Source organism: Gopherus flavomarginatus, chromosome 3 (assembly GCF_025201925.1).
Source record: "Gopherus flavomarginatus isolate rGopFla2 chromosome 3, rGopFla2.mat.asm, whole genome shotgun sequence".
Taxonomy (NCBI): domain Eukaryota; kingdom Metazoa; phylum Chordata; order Testudines; family Testudinidae; genus Gopherus; species Gopherus flavomarginatus.
Genome location: NC_066619.1, coordinates 106,490,613 through 106,517,829, shown reverse-complemented (window position 1 = coordinate 106,517,829; position 27,217 = coordinate 106,490,613). Strand labels below are relative to the sequence as shown.

The 27,217-nt window shown below is 43.0% G+C and overlaps 1 protein-coding gene across 4 annotated transcripts in view; it reads left to right on the top strand.

Annotated features, from left to right (window-relative positions):
* The first annotated feature begins 565 nt into the window (after nucleotides 1–565).
* Nucleotides 566–27,217, top strand: part of ADAMTSL1 (ADAMTS like 1) — a 703,248-nt gene continuing 676,596 nt past the window's right edge. For all 4 annotated transcript variants that reach the window (XR_007773162.1, XR_007773161.1, XR_007773160.1 and 1 more), the window contains exon 1: nucleotides 566–1,005. Coding sequence is in view for 1 of the 4 variants with exons in the window: in XM_050944097.1 (XP_050800054.1) it covers nucleotides 919–1,005 (87 nt within the window). In the remaining 3 variants the exon portion in view is untranslated. The remainder of the gene's footprint in view (nucleotides 1,006–27,217) is intronic.

Genomic DNA, 27,217 nt, shown 5'->3' with positions numbered 1-27,217 from the left:
CTTTTCCTCCCACCCAGCCCCACAAGTTGAACACTGATCTAGGGGAAATTTGCAAGCTAAGGATTATGTGTTTGTTTTAAACAGGAGCCCTTAGTTAGACTATCGATAGCAATATTACCCGATTTTCCGTTTGAAATTCCAGTTGCAGTTTCTCATTTCAAATACTACAGGACTCGTGCATTTCCTCACTTGGAATCCCCTTACTTGCCATCTGAAATCTTAGTGGATCAGGAGAGTGGTTAATTCTAGTTACAGTTTCTGGCTAGGAATGCTATGGGATCCAGTTGGAATCCCAGATTTTTTCAGCTGAAAGGCAATAGGATGAATAGCTCAGCTGTAGGAGAGAGAGATGGGGAGTGGGGGAAGCCTCCCGAGCAGAAGTGGAGGAGAGTGACAGTTGACTGGGAAGTGGGTGAGATGAAAACCTCAGACCACCAGGGAAAGCAGCGGTGTCTCTTTAAGGCTTGCAAGGTGGGGCTAGTCCCTCCCCAGCCAGCCGCCCGCTCAGCAAATTTATAAATTTAGTAACAATGTGTCTTAGGCGCTTGGATCCTGAAATTAACACCGCAGCGGCAGCTCCGGGCGGATCGGTATCTGTTACTCTCCGCCTTCCAGCAGCTCGGACACGAGGAGGGGAGGAGCAGGGGGAGAGCGTTTCAACACATTTATCCTGCCCTTCTGAGCCAGGACAAGCACCCCCCCCCCCCGCCATGTACCATTCACACAAGCCTGCCTATGCCCCATGGACAGACTGCCTTGCCACCAAGGGAGAGACACTTGCAGCTTGAGCTGCGCCACCAGAAGCGGAGCGTAAGCAGGCGCAGCAGCAGTCGCCTCTGGACGGACTAAGGCAGGAGGTCCGAGGTGAGGGGGGGGGGGGTTGCTGGCAGATTTCCACCTCCTCATCCCGGGGAGAGGATGTCAGCGCCAGGGGTGCAGCACCGCTGGGCTGCTAAGACCCCCATCCTCTCAGCCACCTTGTGGCTCCTGTGCTCCGCTACGCAGGTAAGAGAAGTTGCTTCCCATTTCCTCCGCTGGCCTTTCGCGTGCCGGGCTTCGCGCTGCCGCCCCTGTGAGGCCGGGCACGGTTATCTCGAGCCGCCCCATTGCCGGGGGGGCAGCAGCGTCCGGAGGGCGGCCCCGGGATCGCGCCGCCTGCAGCAGGTTCCCCGCACGGGGTGACTCCTGCTGGCTGGAGCCGGGTCTGGCGCGCACCACCCCCGCGGCCGCGTGCGCTCAGCCCCCGCGCACCGCTTGCGCTTGGCGCAGGCCGGGGCGGCTCTCGCAGGCGGGCGGCATTCGGTGCTGAGCGGCGGCTGCTGCTGCTCCTGCGCACCCGGCTCTTCCCTGGCGCGGCCGGCTGCCATCCCGGCAGGTTTGGGGGCTTGGCAGGAGCTCTGGCAGCCGGCGCCTCTTGGCTGCTGCAGCGGGAGCAGCTGGGATGGGGTGGAGGGAGGAGCCAGGTTGGGGGTCCTCACTCTCCTCACACATGGCCCCAGTGGCGACTCCTTACTTTTGGGGGCACCGCGTGGGGCAGGAGGCCCGCACATCTCCTGGGGACAGGGTCACAACTCTGCATGCAGCAGGCCTGTAGTAGTGGGGGACCAGGTAGATCCGGGTCAGGTGGTGCCCCTCAGCTTAGAATAAGATCAGGGAGGCCTACATCTGGGGCAGGTGCCCTCCTCCCGGGGCAGGACAGCAGGAGCAGCACCCCTTTCACACCCTGCGTCCAGCCCCTGCACCAAGCGGCCCATCCTCTTCAAATGTACCATGCAGCACAGGAGCACCTCCCTCATCTGGGGGGCAGACACACTTCCTGGCTGCTGCTAGAACACCTGTAGCAGCCGGTAAGTGTGGGTGGGGGTACCTACAGAGACTTTTTTAGAAGTGCCACTGCTAGGAGGACCAGACAGGTGGGGGGTAATAGGAGCCTACATAAGAAAAAGCCCCTGAAATCAGGACATCTGGTCACCCTAGGCACTGTTGGTTTGGAAACTTGCACACTGGTGGGTGTGATGTCATCAGGTCTCTGCTCATCCTGTAAAAGAGGGGAGCTGTTGTTGTGGGGAGGCAGGCAGAAAGGCCTCTGGGTTAACAGCCGTGGAGTAGATTGCTCTGGTCAGACAGGGAGTGGATAGTTTTGGGGAAACTAACAGCAGCAGTAAAGGTGAGTGTGCAGCTAATTAGTTTTGTATTTGTATAGGTAACATTTTGCTGATATGTTGTGTGTCTTCTTTGAGAAAACCAAGAAACTCTATCAAAACAAACTCTAGACTGTAAACACAGGTCTCTCAGTGGGCTGAGCAAATGAGCCACCTGTTGCCAATAGTAGTAAGGATGTTTGATGCACTACTGAAGGGTGGTGGATACTGCTTGGATGAAGGTGATACAAGAACCTGTATAATACCTTAAATTCTAGGTATGGTGCCACAATGGGTTCTCCAGTCCTCAAAAGGGCCTCCATCAAAATACAGAGAAGAAATAAGAGTCAGTTCTTACAAACTTGTGTGTCCAAAACTGACCACTATGCTCTGCAGGCTTATCCCCTCCCTTCCTGATCTATTGCCAGATGCACTAACGCTAACATCAGTGATGGCTGATTTTGTGCATCCCTTTTTATAAATGTCCCTGTATTACAGTCATACTTTCCCAGCAAATGTCTTTGAAACTCAAACTGAGGTTAGTTTTATAACTCTCAGAAAGGGAGGATGGGAGGGTCTTTTAATAGTACACAACTTTTATTATAGCTTTGCTGAATGTCAGGAGTGCAGGTTTTTATCCTCTTGTGGGGAGGAAATGTTTCCAAGAAATAGAATAACTTTGATAGTATCCTTTCTGTGTTTTCAAATGAGTGCTCTCAGAAAATGAAATAATGTGCTGAAGTGGGCTGTTTCAGTGGGGTTCTCATGAGTGTAACTTACACCCACTTGCATGCTCTGCAAAGTAATTTACTTTGCCTAGTCACGGATTCACTGTTGCGGAGCTTTTACTTCAGGGAGTGCAGTCAGGGGGAAATAAGACAGGGGATCCCCATTCAGTGCTCTTGGGACAAACAGTTAATGAAATCACTTTCAGCTGTTTGTGTGTGTCTTGGATCATTGTGTTTTTAAGGTATAGGTTAATTTCCCAGGCTTGAGAAATAACACTGAGAGGTCTGTGAAGAAAACAGTGTCACGAACAAAATAACTGAAGTTTTGATGTTAGAAGTATGATCCTCTCTGGACTGGCTCATAAGTGCATCATGAAGTACAGTTGGGCAAAATACTGCTCTGATAGTATTGGTGCACTTACAGAGCTTGTATAATAGCCTCCTTAGGTAAATGTTTTCAAATTGCACCATGATATGGAAACTGATGCTGGAAGAAACTTGTTTTGAGAGACAAAGTAAGCCCTGCACCTTATTTTACAGGTTATTAAAGCCACATTAGCCTGGATTCCCTGGTGGAACTCCTGCCTACCCTTTCCTTATCTACCTTTTCAGCCCTGCCCCTAGACCAATCAGATCTGCCTCTTGGCACTGGGTTCTGTCACTGCTTATCCTGTCTCTGCACACCTGCTCCCACTGTTTATCTGGGTCTCCACTTTCCTCTGCTTCCAAAGCAACTTTTCTTTGGGGTGGAGGGAGCTCAAAGTAACTCCTTGCTTTTGTGTATAAGGAATTTTTTTTCAAATTATTCCAATCATGTCTCAGAGTTCGTGGAGTAGCTCTGTAGGGCACAGAGGGGCTGGGTTAGAGCTGCAACAGAAATGCAGTGAAGTTTTCTTTGGCTCTTATGTTGAATATATAACTCTAAATTGAAATTCATTTAGATTCTCAGTGTAACAATTGAAGTAGTGGAATTTGGCATTGCCTCTTCACTGTATGGCTGCCTTCAATTTTACATTTAGATGGTTTGGACTGGTGAACAACTTCTCTTGGGGCTACCCAGCACATCGTTGCTGTTTCTTTGTAAAGTGCTAGCAAGAGTTCCCAGGTGAGGATCCTCTGATTGTGCTAGGCACAGAACACACACACAATTAAATAATAAAAATAATAATAAAATTATTAATACAATAATTAAAAGATGGCCCCTGCCTTGAAGAGTTTACAGTTTCTTGGAATGGTATAAAAATGTACATATTAATATTTGGGTTTTTCTGCATTAAATGCTATCTTGACTATGAACTAAGGATTTAAATGGCATTAAAATATCTTATGGTAAAAGATAACACTCAAAGCCCTCTGTTGCCCCACTTTGATTTGAAAATAAAATTGAACTGTTTATTGTGTTTAATAAGATTCCCTGAGGAATTATGAAGGCTAGAAGTATCAGATAACAGAAAATAAAGCAGATTTCTGACTCTTTAACTTCATCAGTATATTACACTGATGGTGCTGGATTCAAGATCTGGATTCAGTTCCTGGCTCTGCAACATAAGAACAATCATACTGGGTCAGACCAAAGGTTCATCTAGCCCAGTATCCTGTCTTCTGACAGTGGCCAATGCCAGATGCCCCAGAGGGAATGAACAGACAGGTTATCATCAAGTGATCCATCCCCTGTCACCCAATCCCAGCTTCTGGCAAACAGAGGCTTAGGGACACCATTCTTCCTCATCCTGGCTAATAGCCATTGTTGGACCTATCTTCCATGAATCTATCTAGCTCCCTTTTGAACCCGGTTATAGTACTGGCCTTCACAACAACCTCTGGCAAGGAGTCCCAGAGGTTGACAGTGGGTTGTGTGAAAAAATACTTTTTTGTGTTTGTTTTAAACCTGCTACCTCTTAATTTCATTTGGTGGCTGTTTGCTCTTGTATAATGAGGAGGAGTAAATAACACTTCCTTATTCACTTTCTCCACGCCACTCACGATTTTATAGACCTCTGTCATATCCCCCCCTTCGTCGCCTCTTTTCCAAGCTGAAAAGTCCCAGTCTTATTAATCTCGCCTCATACAGAAGCCATTCAATACCCATAGTCATTTTTGTTGGCTTCCTATGTGATTTTGGGCAAGCCGTTTAATCTCTGTGCCCCTCTTTATACTTTGTTTCCCCTCTCTGTGTTGTGCATTTAAATCGTAAGCTCTTTGCAAGGACTGCATCTCGCTTTGTACTAGACGCTGAATGTGCACAATATATTGATCCTTACTGGGGCCCCTAGGCACTATTATAAAATATTAATAAGTGGCATAGGAAGCTATTCTTGGGAGTGAAGGACATCCTTTTACTAATACATGTTTGTAATACAATAACATTACCCATTGAAAGCTGCAGAAGGTTACATCTAGCTTTGCTTTCTCTTCCATGCTATATTTACTTCATGGTAGTCTACTCCAAGGACATGTTTTGTATTTCGCTACACAGAAAAATGACCTAATTAAAAACGAAGTTCAATTTTAAATAGGGTAATTCACTGTCAATAGAGATACTTTTGCAATCCATATGTTTTGAAGACTACATTCACGTTACAATTAGGGTGTTAGTTAGGTTGAAAGATCAAACTACTTCAGCCTTAAAACATATAGGATGTTGTAAAGACAATTTTTATCTCCAAAAATGACTTGGAGACAGAATCCTTTGAGAATAGCAAACTTAAATTATCTAATCAACCAGCACTTGGATATCAAAACATCCCGCTTGATCTTTTTAATCTTTATTACAAGCAACATAGCCTCAGAAATCATTAGTATCTATCAACCTAATCTAATGTATGTGTATTGTGTGAATTATGATAGTACCTTGCATTCTGGATCAAGGTTCTGTTACGCAAGGTGGTGTGCAAACACACAAAAAGATTCTACCTGCTCTGAAAAGCTTACAATCTAATTAGACGTTTGTCTTCTTTAATAGATAACCTCTCTTTTTGAGCTTTACTGTATCCTAGATTTGGATCTTGGTATACTATGCGATGAAGGTGTGAGCCGCATAGGAGAATATTTTCTTCACAGCAACATCCATTAATGTATGCAGTGCTAGTAGCACTACCTGTTAAGGTTGCCTGATGGTTTCCACTATGAGACTGTTTTCTGTTGCTTATAATTTTGCTAAACTTAAACTGAGCTGAAAATTTCCATAAGGGATGTCTGCCTCAGGCTGATTATCTGAAAGTTTCAGCCAAAACAATGGAGCTATTTCAGAGAATGAGGTTAAGAAGAAATAAATTGTCTTGTCACATAAAAAAAAATTCTGGTGACTCTCTTCTTTGAGACTCTCTAATGCTCCCATGCTGTGGAGCAAGGCCTTGAAATTTGGCAGAGATGTTTTGCCATTTCTATGAAAATCCACCCAAATTTGATCAAAGTATAAACTAAACTACAGAGATAGGCAGACATAAAGTAGTGTACATCCAATTTATTATGTCAGTAGGTTACAATGCTACTTCCACTGAAGTAAGTGGCCTGCTACACCGACATTGTAACTCCGCGTCCATGAGAGGGGTACTTAGGTCAATGTAGTTAGGGCGATGCAGTGTCGGTGCAGTTGGCAGCCAACAGCCAATTTAACTAATGCAGCATCTACAAGTGGAGCTGACAGCTGGAGTCCTCCCCTCACTGCCCCGGTGATGACAGCTTGAGCAGTCAACCAGATGTGGGCTCACAACTGGGCCCCCACCCGGCCCCGGTGCTCAAAGCGTGAACAGTCAGCTGGGCACAGGGCTCTCTCAGCTGACAGCTCGAGCTGTCAGCCCTGGGGTGGGTTTGGGCATTTGGGCTGTCGGTGCTGGGGTGGGGGAAGAGGAGGCTCAGCTGTAAGCCCCATGCCTGGCTGACATGCCTGAGGCTCTCAGCCTCAGGCTGCTGTGCTCCAGCTGTCAGTGTCCCAGTGCCCCACTTCAGTCAGTGGAAGCCCTCTTGGTGAGAATGTGCACCACTGACAGAAGGAGCACGTGTGGACATCAACCACCTCTTTAATTGTTGTGGTGGCTGTACATCAACTTAAGTCGACTTAATTTTGTTGTGTAGACAAGCTCTAAATCTTTGAAAAATCTCTATTTGTATATGCCTAGCAGAGACTTCTGAGATTTTAGCTGCTGAACATTGAGAAGATTCTGTCCTTCCTACATAACTGCCAGCCCCTCACAGCTCCTAACTTTGGCCAGGCTGCTCATGCAGCATTGGCACAGAGTGACTGAGCAGGTTTTATCACCTTATAGCTACTATGTGTGGCAGAACTTCACATGAATCTCCCCTTGGCCCCTCCAAGTAAGTGTGCTCCAGCCCAGGCCTACAGAGGAAAAGTTGGACTTTCCTTATTGCTGCTTTTGACTGCTTTGGGATAGGGTGGAACTGAGAGCAGGGAGCCTGCCTCTTCTGTTCTCACAATGACCTTGCTGCTGGTGCCCATGCAGCATAGAGGAGAAAGTTGCCTGGCCTGAATGCAGAGGAGGCAAGAGTGAAACTTTGGAGCCTAGGGGGAGGAAAAGGAGTAGATGGAGACAAGGAGCCTGGTGAGACTGGAATTGGAGGGAGGGAGGAGAGACTGGCAGGGCAAGGAGGCTGGGATGGGGAGGACAGGGGCTGAGAACTAGCTTAGAGAGGGAAGGGAAGGTTTTGATGGAATGAGAAGCTGGGAGAGGGGAAGGAGCCTGGAAGTGGCTGGACAAAGGCTGGGGACCAGTTGGGTGAAGGGAAACCGATTGTACAGTGAGCAAGGGTGCAAGGGGGAAACCTGGGACTAGCTGGGTGCGGTTCCCCATTCCCAGCCAATGGAACTGGCGGGGGCGGGGTGGTGCCTGCAGGTAAGAACAGGATGCAGAGCCCTCCCCCCCACCCAGGGCCACAAGGATATGGTGCCAGCCACTTCCGGGAGCGGCATGGGGCCAGGGCAGGCAGGGAGCCTGCCTTAGCCCCACAGCTCCACTGAGGTGGCAATCCTGCGGGCCGGATCCAAAGCCCTGATGGGACGGATCGAGCCTGCGGGCCGTAGTTTGCCTATCCCTGCTCTACCATGATGTTTTTAAATAGTTCCCGTGCAGCTTGCAGGCATTTCACTCTTGTGACTGTTCCTTTCAATTTTTGTTTAACTAGCTTCCTTTAAAAAAAAAATAGTTCCCCTTTTTGAAGTAAAATGCTGCAGTGGTGGGTTTCTTTGGTATTTTCCCTGCTACATGGATTTAAGTTCAGCCATACTCATTCTTGGACTAGAGCCTGTGCTCCTCTTAGGACTAAGTCAAGAATTGCTTTTCCCCTTGTGGGTTCCAGGGCGAGCTGCTCCAAGAAACAATCGTCAGTGGTGTCAAGAAATTTATCTTTGCATCCTGTCCTGAGGTGGCATGTGCCCATCAATAAGGGAATAGTTGAAATCCCTCATTATTGTTGAGGGTGTTTTTTTTCCTAGCCTCTAATCTCTGAGCATTTCACAATCACTGTCACTGTCATGATCTTATTAAAGCATGGAATTTCTATCCATAGAGATTTTTTGATACAGTTTGATTCTTTTAAGATTTGATGTTTTCTGACCTCTGAAGAGATCATCTCTTTCTGTGATTGCCTCCAAGAACCAGTTCTTCTGCTATGATGCCTCACTCAGGGACAGGAGAGGAGAAGGTCTGCATGCAATAGGTCAAACTTCTAGCTGTTGGCCTGTAAGTTTGTTCCCAGGACTTGGGCTTCCCTGTATCTGCTGCGATGCCATTCTACCTTATTCCCTTTTGAGGGTAATAGGCACCACCTTTTTTGGGGGGCGAGGAGGAGGAAGGAGAAATACTTGGCCTTGGATTTGATCTGTGCGAGTTATCCACTCATCTTTGCTGCCCAGCTGTCTCACCAAATAAGCTGATGGTAATTTCGGTAGTTTCATTCTTTGTGCAGGTTAGGAGTTATAGCTGAGGGAAGGACTCAGGATTTTTTTCTAAGCCATTTATTAGCTGCTAGTGCTTGCTTGGTTCTGAATATGTGCTACTGTTCTACAGCATGGAATTTCATTCTTATTGCCTTGCTAAATTTACTTACAGACTCAGGTTTGCCATATATTAACAGGGGTTAAGGCTCCCCTCCTTGACCGTATCACTAACAGTGTTGTCTTCTATATTGTACAGCACCTAGCACAATATGTCCCCAATTCTTATGAGGCTTTTAGACTCTAAACAGAGGCTATTGAGATGTTTAGATAAGCAGTCCCTTGCTGGACTACCTGTGGCATTGTTCTCGGTGTCTCGATGTGTTTTTTTTCCTTCATTTGGTTAGGTATCTGCAAGTCAATACTATCTTGCAAATTCCACCCTTTTAATGCACTCCATCCCTCTAGGGGTGGCTCAAGACTCCTTCCTGGTATTTGCTACTTGCAGTGGCTTCTCCCATGGGTTGGATCCTGGTTTCTTTTTCAGATATCAGGTGACTCCTCACTGTCCCCAAAACATATGTGGTGCTGTCCCTTGGGAAAATGAATAATGCTACTCCCAGACAAGGGTTAGAAATCCGATACACAAGAAACAATAAAAGTACATCAGCACCAACTACACCGGAAGAATGACACACCCAAAAATAACAGTATAAAAAAGGGGGACTTTATTAGGACCAGGAAAATAGGATCCAGGGAAGGAAAGGGATAGGGTTAGCCAACAAGTACTAAACACTACCAAATTAACCACTTTCCAACACACTCAAATCTTCCCAACCCCAGCTCCTCCCTGGCACCTTCCCAGGCAGATGGTGCACACAGGTTGGAATCCTGAGATCAGTGCTGCAAAGCTGTGAATAATGGCCAACTTCAACAACAAGGGTTCCCTCACTTGTTCCTACCCCTGGGTGGGGCAGAGTCCTCACCCACCTCCTACCAGGGAGCCTGGTAGGGAGTGCTATGGAGGCCTCAGTTGGCTCTTGCAAGTCAGTGACAAGTTGGAGCTCTGCTGCTTTCTGCAGGGTTGGAACTGCCTGACCCATGCACCATTTCCTGCAGCAAGTCAAAGACTCCCTTTGTGGAGAGAGGGAGTTAACCATGCTGTTCTGCTTCAGTCACAGCTCCCATGTTGTAAGCTCAAAACTGAAACTAGACCAAGTTTCTTTGGCTAGGTCTAAACTCTAAACTTATATGGGTATAACTGTTGCTTGGGCTGTGAAAATTCCAAACTCCTGAGTGATACAACTGTACTGACATAAGCCCTGGTGTAGCCAGTGCTATGTCGATGTGAGGGCTTTTCTGGTCATTGAAATGCTACAGCAACATTTTAAGTGTAGATGTGCCCTTGTCTCTGAGTCAGGCTGCCCCTCCACCTCCCACTGAAGGGGCTGAGCAGCCCTGGCTCATAATTGGCCCAGCTAACTGCTTGTTCAGGTCACTCCATGCAGAAATCTCCATATTGGCCTCAGCACAAGTTTCTACTCCAATCTGTCCCCTCCTCTGGCTCCAAGCATTATGGGAAGTGGAGTCAGAGTACTCTGGAGTGGGTTTGGGGTCTTCTGGTAGCCATTACATACAGTTGTAGTCCCTAGGATAGGAACCCTTCCTCCCCCCAGTAGGTCAATCTGGCACGCCAAGAGTTGGCAAATGCCAAGTGGAGTTTACATGAGGAAGTGTGAAGAAAATTAAATAGAAACTAGTTCACCCACCATTCAAGTTACCAGTTGAATTCTTTGTAAAAGATGGCCTACAGCATGCTTAACTTTCTTCTCTCCCACTTGATTTCTTAAGACAGAAGGGATCTGTGGGTGGGGGCTGTGAAATTCTATCCTATATCTTAGTTGTATGGGCTCCATCATCCTCTGACTGATCTATTTTACTTGCTTGTTCCAAAACAAAACACTTCTGTCTGCAGTCTGGGTTTAGGGATGGAGCTGATCAATGAATTTGGGCAAAACTCTTAAAAAAAAAAAAAAAAAAAAAAAAAAAAAAAAAAGACAAATAATGACGTAATGTCCCAACTCTCACCTGTGATGGTAACCTCATGTAAAAGATTAGAAAAACTCTATCAAAGAAAGTGTTAGCCTTTTAATCTCTCAGCAGCTCCTAATCCATCTTTGTCTGGTAAGGAGATGATTCAGACTCTCCTGGAATGGGGAAGATGTTACTCAAAAGAAACATTTTATTTTGCACTTCAAGAACATCACTACTTTTAATTACAAGAAACAAACAATACTTCCTTGAACTAAGAAGTAATTCTTTTCTTTAAGTTGAAAGGAAGACTTAGGGATTTGGCTGATTCAAATTTGGTGCCCACATTTGAAAGATGTCTTACTTGTTTCCTATCTATAATAGATTTTTATGTAAGCTGAATAATAATAATAATAAAAAAAAACCCTGCCACTCTGGCCTTTAAAAGGATTACAGTCTCAAATTACACTGGCATTAGCCCTCCATTGGTGCAGATGCTGAGGAAATCGGCCAAACTGACAAGATCCAATAAGGGAATAAAGGCAGGGTAGAAACTGGACAATACTGAAAATGACAGAATATAGATAGTCTTCTCCAAATCTCAGTGTGGAAAGTAGGTGTGTAAATTAAAGATTGAATTTTTAGGGTCAACATGCACATCTGATTCATGGACCGTGCAGGATTTATACAGAATGATAAGGATCACAGTTTTGTACAGTGGAGAAAGTGTGTAAAAACTAAATTCAGACACTTTTCATGCACATCATTACCTGGTCCTCAGTCTCTAGTTTTTTTCAGGTTAGTGAATTGTGGCTGTTGCAAGGATATGATCATGTTTGTCTAATTTCCTTGGCATAGGAGCAGATGGTATGTGTGTACCAGATTTGTTTCTGCACTAGTATCTTTAGGATTCCTATTTCAAGATGTCAGTGCTATAAAGCAAAGGGTATGTGGTGTTGCTCTTCTCTATTTCCATCAGTAGCTGGATTAACAATATCGTCACCCAGATAGAGCACTCTGAATCCACACATATCTTATCTCTCTGTGTTAACAGGAGCATTGATTGTGAAGACCACATTCTTCAGGAGTCAAAAGTGACCGCATCGATTTTGGTAACCTAGGTTTGGTTAGTCTTATTGCCCAGGGTAAACTTGTGGCCTCTTCCCAGGCTCCCACTCATGGCAGCCATGGAGGTGGCCCCTTGCCTCAGTTTCCTTCTTAAGTCCCCAGTAACTCTATTTAAGTTTGTCTTCTAGTCCATATACACAGTTTATTAACAAAACATATTGCAAATAATCCATAGCAGTCCCAACATATACTCCATATTACCCCAGTGCACCTAATCCTTGTGCGTACCATGCCCCAGTGTCTTCTGTCAGAACTAGGTTCCTTAGTCAGTCTCTTCCATCACTCTGCCAGGAAACCCCTTCCAACCCTTCCTTCTGAGGTGCAACCCTGCTCTTCCCACTGGGAACTCCCAAAGCCTCTCTGCTGGGAGCACCCCTTGCTTCCTCTGGCCCGATCACTGTTCCTCAGAGTCCAGCTCTCCAGCACGGAGTCATCAATGGGGTCTCTACTGCTCCTCCTTCATTCTGCCCTCTCTGGCCTAGAACCATCCAGGAACACTATCTGTCTTGGGAAGCTCTCCTCTCCTGCCCTTCTCCTGATTGACTCAGTCAAATGTGACTCCTAGCTAATCTTATATAGCCCCCTGCATTCTGCTCCACCCTCTTAATTGATCCAACTGAGGGCATCTAGTCTGGAACAGGAGAGCTGAGCCCAGTTCCATGTAATGGGCCAGTTGCCCTGTTCCGCCCAATTTCTTGTCCACTCGAATCCTCGTCCATGAATATAAACAGAATCTTTTTATTAAACTGCAGTTCTACTCTGGAAAAAAGTCGCCTTTTTTTTTTAAATGGCCACTCTCTGCACGCCCTGTGAAGTCTAATGCAGCTGCACAGGTATAACTGAAGACAGTTTGTTCTGAGGGATATTTAACTATTGCTGATGCTTGAGGAAGACCAAATTCAGGTTGGTTGGTAGATCTGATTGAGATAGTGGCTGTAGCTCTGGTAGGTAGAAAATTTATCTTTCTATTTTTTAAACTGAATCAACTTAATATGGAGACATAATAAATGTGGAATGCCATTTTTCATGACTTTCCATAGTAGGTCCATGATTTAAGGCTGCAGCTCCTCAGCAAAATAGCATAAAATGTACATTGTTCATGCAGCTTTGCCTTATATGATCAAAAAAGGAAATCAAACATGCAGGTATTTTAAATATTCACTTACTATCTTACACTTTTGATATAGTTTCTTTTGTCATGTTTCTTGAAGCACTTTGCACCTCTGGGGTGATACATGACGTGTCTTTAATAGCACGTAGCAATGATACAACATTAGTTCACAACAGCTGGTGAAGAATACATTATCTAAGTGAAATTTGACCCTATCCAAAAAATCATTCTTTAAAGTCTGTCCAGACTTGTATGTTTATGTATTTTGTATGCCTTTTAAGAGGGATATTGTGCAGTCAATATAATTGTCCTATATGTATACTCGGGGAGATGTTCTGAAGGGGATGGAGGTGGGGAAGAGACAGAATAGAATAGTTAGGAAATGTACCAGGAAGGTCTGCTTTATGGATCTTAAATTGCTTTAAAAAATAGCTTCATATTTGGATTTGACACACAGTCACAGATCTGGTTGGCTTCCCCCTGCTGACAGCTCACCAGGTTGCTGAGGGGACTCATCTGCAGAATCTCATGAGTTTGAAGCTTCTGGAGTCTGAACAGAGGCCAGGCACTGTAGAGTTAACTGGAAGCAACTTAAGAAGTGTTCCTGTCTTTAACACTCAGATGCCCGATGCTCAACTCCCAATGGGGTCAAACCCAAAATAAATCCGTTTTACCCTGTATAAAGCTTATACAGGGTAAACTCATAAATTATTTGCCTTCTGTAACACTGATACAGAGAGATGCACAGCTGTTTGTCCCCCCTGGGTATTAATACCTTTCCACTGCTCTCCACTTCCCCCCTGTATCTTTCAGACAGGAGAAGAAAGTGTCTTTTCCCACGCTCTAGCAGACCTATCATTCCAAGGTACTTTACCTTGAATAGATGGCTGTTGAGTTCTAATGACCACCAGGGTTTCTGATCTGGCAGAGAAGTGACACAGCCCTGCCCACTCATGGTGGATACATGTACAGAGCTGCATTCATGATACAGCAATTTTCATAGTAGTAATTTCATAGGATTGGCCAGGATTCATAATTCATACAGACTGATCCCCTAAATCATTACACTCATGATGAGTTTCTCTAAACTAGAAAGTTTAGTGTCATTTGGAATTAAGATAACGAAGGTAGGTTTGGTAAAAACACTGAGCTCTATTACACTATGGAGTAGCCCTTCTAAGGGAAGTAGTGGAAAACCAATTGCTTTAAACCTATTAAAATGATGGGATAAAGGAGTAGCATGTAGGCTGTATGGAAGAATTCTGGACTGGTAGGGGGATTGACTGGATGATCTGATGGGCCTTTCACATCTCTAATTTCTCTGATGGATGATATTGGAAAACAAATCCTGTTCTTGCATCCATACTTCAGCTTGTTCAGTCCTATGTGTCTGCGTACTATAAACAATGACTGCGTTACATCAGTCTTAGATATGGGTCATGGAATCTAGCTTGATACCATTGCTTTTGATTTGACAAAAAGGTTTCCAGAATTTCCATACAAATACTTTTTTTTTTTTAAACTAACCACATAAATGTGAGATCTTTTAATGAGGCGTTTAATAGTGGGAGAATGGCTTTGTGCAAAATTGCCAATAATTATTTCACTCTAGCTTTGCATTTATTTTTATATGTATCATGTGAATACTCTGTAGTGAACTGAATTTCCTGTTTGTGGTTTTTGATGTGATTATAATGTCTCCATTGTGTCTAATACACACGGCCTGCAGAATCCTTTCTTTAGATTGCACAGGTGTCTTTCTGTGGAGAGCTGACATAGAAGACAGACTTCATTTAAATGAATTTCACTGCCTCTGTGTAGCTCCAATAGTGAAAATTGGCCCTCCATGGCTGTACACATTTTCTTTTTATTTCCATCGTTAATTTTTTAGAGAAATGTGGGGGAGTCAGTCTAGCTTTAAGCTGTATTAACTTCCAAAGAAATGCCTGGCCAACATCTGGGTTATGCTACGTAAATGTGAAAAGTACCCCTCCCTTTTTTCCATATAAATATCTGGCCTTACATCCTGGGGTGGGGAGTTAAGCAGAAGAGAGTCTTTGGATGTATGGATGACATCATGCTCTTTTTAGATGGGTTAAAGTTGGTGTTTATAGCTTAAATGTTTTATGATTGGTTGGTGAGTGGAACACAGAGCAGAAGACAATCCTGCGTGTGTAAATGAATACACATTCATTCTAGGGAATTACTGGTGGGAAAATGGACAGCATGCTTGTAAAATGACTACGTTTTTCGTGTTTCTTCTCAGTTTTGTGAAAATGGGTCCAATTTCATGAAATACCTCAAATGTCATGGCTCCTTGCTCAACTAGAAGGATGTGAGTGGCGAATATGACAACTTTGAGTGAATCAGGGCCCAAGTTTACCTCCATTTATGAAAGCCGCCTCATGTTACACTTCTGTTATGATAGCATTCTCTTTTTTGAAATCGGAAGCATCTGGCATTAGGGAAGGTGTTTGTTTTTTTTTGGGCATGTTTCCATGTGAAATCCAAATTTTGCAAAATGTCTCTGTCATGGGGTGGTGTGGCCACTTTGCAGGGTCTTGTTCTGTCTCCCGGAGGTGGGGAGAAGTTAGCCTGGAATGGCGCTAATAAAGGATTAATGATTGGTAATTAAGACATAGGGATCATCTAAAAGGATTAATGTAATTGACCATCACCAGGGGTGGGTGTGGTTCAGGAGGAGAGAGCACTCAAGAAGAGGAAGTGCTGGAATTAAAAGGGGGTGGGAGAAATGGTAGTGAATGAGGAGAGGAGGTTTAGAAGAGAAAGGTAGGGTGTAGGGGAGAGGAACATCTCTGGGCAGTAAGCCCTGACTGAATTGCAAAACTAAACTGAAACTGGGACTTGGAAGAAGGTCTGGACTGAAGGAAATTGGATCATAAAAGAAAGGTCAGAACTAAAGAAATTTATGGGAAGACAGGGTGACTGAAAGACTGGTCCTTGGGATACTGTTGAGCAAGTGAGCTGAAAGACAGTAAAGATTCTGTAACACCTAAAGAGGCCAGACCTTACGGAGAGCCTGGCTGGAAGGTCATGGCCCGCCTGCATGCATTGTATGTGGAGAACACAAAGGGATTCTCTGCAGCAGGTATGATCTATGACGGTCACACACAACAAAAAGACGGGGCCACTAAAAAGTCTGGAATTAAATTCCAAATAATTTATCTTAAACCCTTCTTCCCGACCCCAAATCACCGTGGCCCTGATCTTGCAAATGATTGTGTGTGAGTGTAACGTTAGTCCTGAACAATCCAGCAAAGTCTATGAAACCAGTCATATCAGTAAAGTTAAACACATGCTTTGCAGCACTTGAGCACAAAGTCTGCACAGCCCTAAAAAATGGAATAAGAGCACCATGTTTGGTATGCTCACTCTAATTCCTCTTTACTTCTAACCTTTAGCTTCTAGGTAATGGCACTAGATATTGTCTGGCTTATTGTGAGGCACCTGATTGTTAGGACAATGCTTCACCTGTGAATTGTACAGTGCATTTATCGATTCTGTTTAGTGGCAGATGGCTGCCAAGAAGTAAGCTACGTAAAGTAAACTAGTAAATTATCTACGGAGTTTCTATACCATGCTGGAATGATTAATTGAAGGCAGTGTTTGCTCTGAGGGAAAGTGCTTTTCAGACTTCATGATTCAAACCTTTCTCTGAGATCCTCTTTGAGTTCTAGGCAGCTTTATACTTATCAACCCATTTACTTAAATGGATTACATCTGCCTCATATATGGCCAGGTACCTGCAATGAAGAAGTTTGAGAGGAATACTCCAAGGTGTTGAAAACTGATCTTGGAGAATGCTGCCCTTTGCATGAAAGTGGCAGACTTCTGCAGATTCAGAGGTTGATACTGTAGTTCAGCTCAGATGATTAAATGGTGAAATATTTGTTTTAACTTAATTTTACCATTTTTGTGTTCCATAGTTTTTATGTACATTTAGGTTTTTTTTAAATTTGTAACCAAAATTTTGTCTCACTAGATGGTCTCTTAAAACTTCTGTTAACAGTTGTCACATTCCATTCTGAATGTATACGGGTGATACATTCAGAGCTGCAGCCAGAAAAAAGTACATCCACACTAGAAGTGAAATAAGGCAGAATTTATCTCTTGGAGCTTACATGCCCCCCGTTATCATGGTATCTGAGTAAGCCTCACAATCATTAATATATTTATTCTCGCAACACTACTGTGAGGTAGAGAAGTGCGATTACCCCATTTTATAGACGGAGAACTGAGGAGGTAGTGAATGCCTTAGATAGCTCATCTCAGCACACTGGTCTGCTATGTACAAATAGAAATGACATACAGTTAACATGTATTTAAAAAAACAAAAAGCAATAGGGAGTTTGAAAGCATCACCTCACAGGTGTCGTGCAGGCAGGAAAGTACTTTTTCTTTTTATCCAGTTGCTGATGCTGTATATATATTTTTATGAGACTATTCATGCCCTTTCTCCATCCTGTGTGTGTTCTCAGGCACTTATAGCATCAATGCCCACTCTCTGTGGGGTGTGTGTGTACATGCACACTTGTTTAGTTTGTCTCAAGGTACAAAGGCTACAGTGTTCCAGGGGAAAGCACCTCGAGGAAGGTTTCCCCTGGAACCACACCGATGCAGGAACCATGCCAATGCACATCCCTTTGACAGTAGTGTACATTGGCACTATGGTAAAAGGTCATTATGTTTTGCTTTCTGAGACATAGGGCCTCTGCTTTGTTGAATCCCATATTAGGATGTCCTCTTGCTTTGGCTTCTAATTTGTGCTCCTTGTAAAACAGAACGTGGCATTTTGAATTGTGAACATTTCTCTGTGTGAAGGAAGAGGAAACTGATCTCAAGGGAGGGGGAATCTTTCTCTAAAGTGAAATCATTACTTGTGGCAGGTGCTGAGTTGATTCAAATGGGCTGAATCTCCACTCGTAAACTTAGAATCCATAGCTCCCTGTTGTTGCAACTCCTCCAGTGCTAGCAATGGTGGTGGCTGTAGTGTAGAAAGGGTTTAATTAGTAATTTGGTGGATATTTAAAGGGGCCTGAGGGACTACATGCCCAACTTCCGTTGAAAATCAATGGGATTTGTGTGCCTAGTTCTCAGCCCTTGTCTACACTGCAGAATTACTTCAGCATAACTGTTGCTCAGAGGTCTGAATAATCCATGCCAACCTATGTGCTGGTGTAGACAGCGCTGTGTCAGCAGGAGAAGCTCTCTCCCTTCGGCTTAGAGGGTCTTCATTAAAGTGCTACATCAGTGCAGTTATGCTTATGCAGTGTTTTAAGTGTAGACTTGCCCTTAGGCCCCTTTGAAAATCTCAGGCTCTGTTTATTACAATAGTGCTTAGGGCCTCAGTCAAGGTGCCGTTCTCCTAGGCATTGAATGGACAAGTGAAGACGACTATGTACATATCAGATAGGAGACACAAGGTAAATGAAACAGACAAATGGGGTGAAAGGGTGTTGGGAGGAAGAGGTGGTAGTGAAATTAACAGAGTTAGGCAGAGAAGCAGAAATCTCAGCTTGCCCCTTGCATGACCAATGTCAGGCAGTAAAATGAGAGCCAGTCACAAAGGGCATCAATTTTCAGATCTGAAATTAGGTATCTATTTTATTCTATATAGGTTCTTATAATGCGCTCATCACTAGTATCTGAGTGCCGTCCAGTGCACTGAGCAACCTGACAAAACATCTGTCACATGTCTGTTCTCGCGTCCTAGCCTTAAAGAGAGAAGTATGCACAATGAACTGACTTGTGTAGGTAGTGTGTATGTGAGTGATCGTTTTTTAAATATGAATATACCCATTTCTCTGTGTTTGTATTAGGGAAGGCAAAATTAAAGAAATGTGCCTTTAACTTGAAGTGGACAGTTGTGTGGTTTATGCTGGTAGCTTTGTTCTTGGGCTAGTTCATTCCACAGTCAGGGACCACACCTGGAGAAGGTTCTGTCTCCTGCACAGATTATCTTTACTCTTTTATTATTGTGAGTTCTGTTGTGCCACAGGAGCATAGTTGTCAACCACGGTCTTCATCCTGTGTCAGGTGAGTCAGCAGAATCTCATGGTCAACAGTTTTGTATGCTGCAGAGAGGTCCAGGACGATATGATAGAGTGTCTGTCCTCCATCCACTGACAGGAGGACGTTTATCTATGGGTGCCACATAGGCAATTTTATTTCTATGTTCTGGCCTGAATCCAAATTGTGCCGAGTCTAGAATGTTAGCTTCGGTTAGATGAGCTTGCAGTTGGCATTTTGCTAGCTTCTCTGGGGCATGTGCATTAGGTGTGCATTTAGGGTTAGGATGACATGGCAAGAGAAATTATTGCACCCTGTCTATGCTGTAGCCCCATTATTGCTACCATCTGTGAAGGACAGTGGGTTGGGCAATGAGGTGCTAATTTTCCTAAAGTAGACAAGACCATGGAGAGTGAAGACTTCTGTCCATAACTGATAAAATACTTTTTTTGCAATATTCTGGACTGTGGTACTCCTTGCTGTATTATGTCATTGAAGCAGAGAACTTGGCAAGATTTAAAGAGGTATTGGGCACCTATATGGTAAACAAAAATGTCCGGAGTTGTTGGTATAGTTAATGTTAAAGCAAAAGTTTTGAAAGGGCTCTGAAACATCATGTTTAGGTCTTAAAATAATCTCTAACTATTAGGGATTAGCTTGAGATTTGTATGAGGGACAGAGTATCCCACACGTGCTTACTGTGAGGTTTCTTGCACCTTCCTCTGAAACATCTGGTGCTGGCCACTGTCAGACACAGGATACTGGACTAGGTGGACCATCAGTTTGATCCAGTATAGTGATTCTTATGTTCCTAACTAGTACAGCAGGTACCACACTGATGCAGGATTCCCTGCACTGACCTGCTAATGCAGCCTCAGTCCTTACCTGGAGGCCATACCTGCAATGGTGATGGTTTACAAATGTTTGTTTACTGAACTTTTGTGGCCCCTCTTCATAAATCTCTCATCTGTATGGAGAAGTTTAGTGAGCCTTTGGCCATCTCTTTGCTTTTAAAGGAAGAGAGTTGGCAGCTATCTTACTTTTCCCTTCCAGTGACTGACTCTCCCCTCAAGAGGGTGTCCTGCTCCCATGCTTTCATATTTGGCTTTCCCTCAAGACTACTATGGTAGCTTACTTTCTGTAAAAGATTAGACTAAATGTCATGGTCCCCACACTGTATCCTGTTCCAGTGAAGATGAGTCTCTCTTGAATGCTGCTTCTGTGCTGCTTAAACATCTTAATGTGTTCTGGAGCAGATACATCATAGTGTTACAAAATCACAAAGTATGTGAAATCCCTCCCTCCAGTACTGAAACTCTAAAGGGTAACTGACCAGTGCACTTTGTGAGATCAAATAATTTCTCCATGAGATTGAATGGTACTTGTAGAACTGGAGTAGAGGGTCTAGTAGGAGCTAGAATTTATTGCGTGCAAGAAGTGGGAGGATACAGAGGTTAAGCTCATAATTTGGTTCAGTTTAAGATAAGTGTCAAAAAGTTGAAACTTTTAAAAACTATCACTTCCATATTTGTTTTCCCGAGCTTCCCCCAGACTTTCAGGAAAAATTCTACTTTGGCGTAACATATGGGGAGTGATATTCCAGTGGGATTTCTCTCTCTTCTGGGGAAGCTGGACTTCAGATTTAGAGTGGAGACACAACCTTCAACTTTTATTAGGAGCAACTACTGCTGTTCTGTATTGTCAGACTTTTAGCATTGGCACTTTTTCCTGTGAAATAGCTGACTGGACAGAATGAGATCTGATATTTTAACATGATCCTTAAAACACTGTGGGGTGTGGCACCTCCTTTATCCTGGTTTTTGAGACTGTGGACTGACATGTTTTCATGGTTAAACACTGAGTACCTTTCCTAGTCGTGACCAACAGCTTTGTGTAGCTTGGAAGTTTCTCTTTCACAGTAGAAATTGGTCCAAAAAAAGATATTACCTCACCCACCTTATCTCGGTAATATCCGGGAGCAGCATGACTAGAGCAATGCTGCAAACATGTTTTCACAAATCACTTCTAAAGACTTCTGTATGCTGGAACATAGTTAACATGAATATTTACTGCATCCCTTTTCAAGCAGTTCTACTACTGCAAAATATATTGCATCTATAAACCATACCATTTGCGTGATATCGGGGCCTATATATAGATGAAAACATAAAAAGGAAAATGTAAGAGTTAGTTAAAATAACTTGAAGAGTTTGAATTAGAGCCATGAAAGCAAGAAAATGTGCAGTTAAGAATGGGTAAGATAGATTCTCCCTTACTCCCAGCTCTGTCCTGGACAGGGCTGGCTCCAGGCACCAGCTCAGCAAGCAGGTGCTTGGGGCGGCCAAGGGGAAGGGGTGGCACGTTGGGCTCTTCAGCGGCAATTCGGCGACGGGTCCCTTGGTCCCTCTCAGCGGGAAGGACCTGCTGCCGAAGAAAAAAGTGACGTGGTGGAGCTGCGATGATCGCCGCTGCGCTTTTTTGTTTTTTTTTCCCCTCCTTCTGTTTGGGGCGGCAAAAACCCTGGAGCTGGCCCTGGTCCTGGTCCTGGACACGGTGGAGTTTGAGACTACATTAAACTGGATCCAGTAGAGCTGGGTGAAATAGTATTTTGCATGAAAAGTTTATTTGCTGAAAGAAGCAGTTTTAGCTCAACAAACTGTTTGCAAATTTAGGTAAATTTGCCACATAGTTTCAGGTGCCTTTTTTGGATGGGAGAAGAGGGAGGTTACCTCATGAAGAACTTAGATACCATTCACAAAACTGCTAGTGGTTGTCCTGTCCTTTGCCAAGTTCAAGTTCCTGCTCCAAAGATTAATATGCAGTAGAACAATGTCAGCAGAAGAAATTGAGAGAGCCAATAGTCTGGTGGTGAGGGAACTCACCTTCATCTGTGAGGGGTTCAAGTTCTTCAACCAGAGAGAGTAATAAGAGGGCAGCCGCCACAATCACCACCATTGGTTTTGTGAATCTAGCCCTTAATTTTCTTTGCTTCTGTTAAACTAAAAGTTAAAAATGCCCAGAAATGAAACAATTTTTAAAAACTTTAACGTGCTGAAAATTAGTTTTTTTTTTTCAGTTTGTTTACCTTGCTCAGAAACCTTGCTTTTTATTTTGTTGAAACTGCCAGCAAACTGAAAAATGAGTTGTTCGCTCAGCTCCAGTGTGAACACTAGGAAAAAAGATGCATGTTTTAAAAACATGTCAAAACCCTAACAGGGCCCATTTGTATTTTAATGTTTTAGTTGGTAGGGGGTCAACTCCCATCTATAATAAGATTTTAACATGTTTTTAAAAACACACCTTTTCCCCAGCACGGATGCAGCCTAATAGAAGGAAGGAGCCTATTTCAATACAGAACTTGGTATACTGAGTGACTCCTATTGCCACACAATGCCTAAATCGCAGCTGATTTCTTTTTGATTGCGTGGAACAGGATCTAATTTTGATGTTGGTACTTTTGCTGAGCTCTTCTTAGGTCTGTTAGACAATCTTAGCAGCGAAAAATAACAAAAAGTAAGAGGGGACATAGAACAAAGGTAAAATATAAAGCTTTATAAAAAGTTTATTTAAACCCTCATCAGGATTCTGTACTATGTGTAACTAATCTGAATATGTCGTCTTGTCTTTGCATCAGAAACCATAGCTATATATAATGGATATACCACAGGGTTAACCTGGACACACAGTAATATAAAGTAAAACCGTTTGCCAAGATACTTGGCAAAATGATTTAGTGGATGGTTAATCAAGCATTTATAGGACCCAAAAATATTTCATGATGTAATTGCTGTTGGGGGTTGCTGCAGCTATGATTATCTGACCTAGGAGATTGATACAAGTGCAGTGAAGCAGCTTAGGTTACTACTATCTTGGTAAAATGTCTCCCAGGAGAGTAAAAGGGAGAAAATGTTCTTGCATCCTCTGTGAACAATTTCATTAGGAACCTGTTTGTTTTCCTGAGATAGCAATTAAATGATGTAATTAAATGAACAAATTGCACTTATAAGCATGAAAGAGATACATGCATTCACGCTGTGAGACAACTAATTAGTTAAACAATGTTTTATCTGGGAGCTGTTCAGGAGTTTTGTTTGTTTTTATTCTCAGAGAAGCCTTATTTTTTTCTGTCCCATTGAAACAACTAGAAACCTAATAATAATCTGCAGAAGAATCATTTCAGGAATTTCCATTTTGTGCTGGAATACTGAGTGTGTCTCTAAAAATAAGGTGACGAGCAGCTGGAATTCCTGTGTTCTGTTCCTGGGTTTCCCACTTACTTGCTGTGTATTGGATCCTGCAATCATAGAAGTGTATGATAGCACTCGTGTGTAAAGGACTGAGCTCTTAACCATTTGTGCTGAATGTACTCATTTGTAAAATGCAGATAAGATTATGATACTCTCTCCCCCAAGGGTTAAGACATGCCACTATATAAATCCATAGTATGCCCACACCTTGAATACTGTGTGCAGTTCTGGTCACCCCATCTCAAAAAAACAATACAAATTAGAATTGGAAAATGTTTAAGGGTATGAATCAGCTTCCATATGAGGAGAGATTAAAAACACTGGAACTTTTCAGCTTGGAAAAGAGGCGACTAAGAGGGCATATTATGGACGTCTCTAAAATCATGAATGGTATGGAGAAAATGAATAAGGAAGTGTTGTTTATTCCTTCACATAACAAGATCCAGGGATCACCCAATGAAATGAATAGGAAGCAGGCTTAAAACAAAAGGAAGTGCTGCTTCACATAATGCACAGTCGACTGCTGGAACTTGTTGCCAGGGGATGTTGCAAAAAACAAAACTATAACTGGGTACAAAAAAGAACTAGATAAGGTCATTGAAGATAGGTACATCAATGGCTATTAGCCAAGGCGATCAGGGATGCAACCCCATGATCTGGATGTCCCTAGCTTCCGAACGCCAGAAGCTGGGAGTGGATGACGGGATGGATCACTTGATTGCCTGTTTTGTTCATTCCCTCTGAAGTACTTGGCATTGGCCACTGTTGGAAGACAGGATACCGGGCTAGATGGACCAATTGGTCTGATGCAACATAACAGTTCTTATGTTTAGGGTAAATAAGGCGCTTTGAGTTCTTTGGATGTCTTTTATTTATTTATTTTTATTTTTAAGCTGAGTGAAAAATATTACAGATTGTGTATTCAGGTTGGGGAGGAATGTTTTGCGCACACCGTTTTTTAGAGCATTGTTAAATAAATGCATTAAAATTGAAAGAAACTCGGAGATCTAGCTTTCCTGCATTTGTTTCAAATTCATAAACACATAACAACTTCCCAAAAAAGTGTGCAATTTCAATTTTCTGATTTTTTTCCCTTCAGTGTGACCACTGACTAAAAATGGATGTTTTCTCAAAAATGAAAATAATAAGTGAAATCCATTTTCACTTTAAATGGCCTATTTATGAGCAAATCCCATTAACATTTTTGAAACTTCAAAATGTGGGGTTATTTTTGCATCCAGATTATTATAAACACATGATCATGCCCAAATTAAATTTTGTAATATTTCCTTTTTTAAAAAAAAATTCGCAAAAATTGAAATTTCTCAATTTAGGAGGAAATAGCCAATATTTTTCATGGAATTTGTGGTGATCCCTTTTGCACTTCATTTGCCCTTTGCTTCCATCTAACCTACTCACATTGACTGAGAATAAAATAAAGTCCACTATGCAGCACTGAATCACAAAGAACAAACCTCAGACTGTAATGGGAAAGGCTAACTGATTCCTTCATAGGAATATTGTGTATTGTAAGTGATGGTAGTGCACAAGATACTTCTTACATACTGATCTGCCACCCCTTACCCCCACAAGATATCCACTGATTTTGAGTAAAACCTTCCTTGGAAGGTAGAGTCTGAAGCCACATGACATTCTCCCTCTTTCCCTGGTTATTCCCTATTCATCTCTCCTCTCTTCTAAAGGATCTATCTAATTCCCCTATCAGGCACAGTTGCAGCTCCATCTACTGGTGGGAAAGGTTGGGAGCCCCCAAAAATTCTTGAGCCAGACACCAGCAGTTCCCATTTTAAGTTTCTATTCTCTGAAGTGCGGTTACCTCACCTGCCAGAAGGGAGAGGGAGTCCTGCTCCGTCAAGCAAGAGAAAGGAGGTGGGGTTGCCCCTCAGTATTTATCAGCGTAGGAGAACTGCAATCCCTCTTATTTAACTTCTGGTTAGTAGAGACACTTTCTGAATACAGCTGTTACCCATATGGAAAAAAGTATTTAAATTATATTAAAGATATTTTCAGCTTTTAAATAGTATTTGAAATATTACACAGTTGTCCCTTTCGTTTTTGAAACAATATTTAAAACACATCAGATTTTTCATATATCCTATGTATTTGATAATCAGGGGGAGGGATAGCTCAGTGGTTTGAGCATTGGCCTGCTAACCCAGCGTTGTGAGTTCAATCCTTGAGAGGGCCACTTAGGGATCTAGGGCAAAATCAGTACTTGGTCCTGCTAGTGGAGGCAGGGGGCTGGACTCAATGACCTTTCAAGGTTCCTTCCAATTCTAGGAGATTGGTATATCTCCAATTATTAAAAAAAACAACAAAAAAAAACAACAAAAAAACTTGACACAAGGTATGTGTGTGTTTTTGTATTTTTTCAAATGTCTATAAATTCTTGACTCAAATTTCACTCATATATTATAAATGTTAGAAATACATCTCTACCCCGATGTAACCTGACCTGATAGAACACAAATTCGGATATAATGCAGTAAAGCAGTGCTGTGGGGGACAGGGCTGCGCACTCCAGCAGATCAAAGCAAATTCAGTATAACGCATTTTCACCTGTAATAGGTAAGATTTTTTTGGTCTCTTGAGGACAGCATCATATCAGAGAGGAAGTGTATCTAAAATGTTTTTAAAACCCCATGCAGAAGTGTTTCTTCCATTTATAGTTGTAGGAAAAGCTTAGTCACAGATTAAGTCCTAGCAGTTCAAAAAGGGGTGTGGGTGCAAGGATAACTTTGCCCCACGAGTATTATCACCTCTAGTACTTGAAATGCTTCTTCAAGTCCACCCCATTGGTGGGCTTTGATCTAGCAAAGCGCTTAAGCATGTGCATAACTTTAAGGGATGACACTGGCACTAAAGATATTCTTGAAGCTATACACATCCCTGAGTGATTTGCTGGATCATGGTCTAGAGAGCAATAAAGTCTGTGGTCCTTTGGGTTTAGCTAGGGCACGTAAAGCCTAAGACTGTTGTCTGGGTGTCCTCCATTTGTTTTCCTCAGCATATTATAATATAGCATAGGGACTAGTCCTTCATCCTCTCTTTGAGTTTATGCTCAATAGGGGAGACAACTGGATTAGGAGCATCTCCCAACTTTCACCATGGAAATTCCACATCTGATATGGTGCCAGGTAGCTTCCTCTGGCCAGAATGCCAAATGGCTCAATTCACAAGCCTTTGGTGTAAATTTTCTCTTTCTGTGTATTAAGAACTGTCCCAAACAGGAATCCTCTAATCAAGAGTTTAATGCCTCTCTAAGGTCTGTGCACCTCCTGTCCTCTTAAACACACAACCCTTCAAACTTTGTCAGATGGGTCTCCCATGAGGTTTACCCATGCCTGATCACCCCAAGGCTAAAATTGCAATACCTTGTTTGCCGTTGCCTGAAGTAGCCTTTTTGGGGATTCTGCACCTTTAAGATGGCTGTAGAGGACTGTTCCCTCTAACTTTTTCTCTGGAGCCCCCAAGGATGGGAAACCTTGTACACTGGTAAGCTTTCACCCACAAAAGTTCATGCTTCAAAACGTGTATTAGTCTATAAGGTGCCACAGGATTCTTTGCTACTTTTGCAGATCCAGACTAACACGGCTACCCCGGTGATAGATTAGATATTGCTGCTTTAGCTTTTGATACTTGTTGCTTTCTGTGGTATTTTATATCCTCTTATATTGCATCATATCAAATGTATCTTGTCCCTTTATGCATACTTTATGATGTAAGAGGAGTGTTCTCAGCTGTAACTTCTCTGCCCCCAGTGCTTTTGAACAAATTCACAAAGGAAACAAAAGCTGCAGTTCAGAATAAAAAGGAAATTTTCCCTTGAAATAAATGTTCAAAGGAAATAATTGTCTGTAGGCATGAATGTGTGAAAAACAAACTTAGGA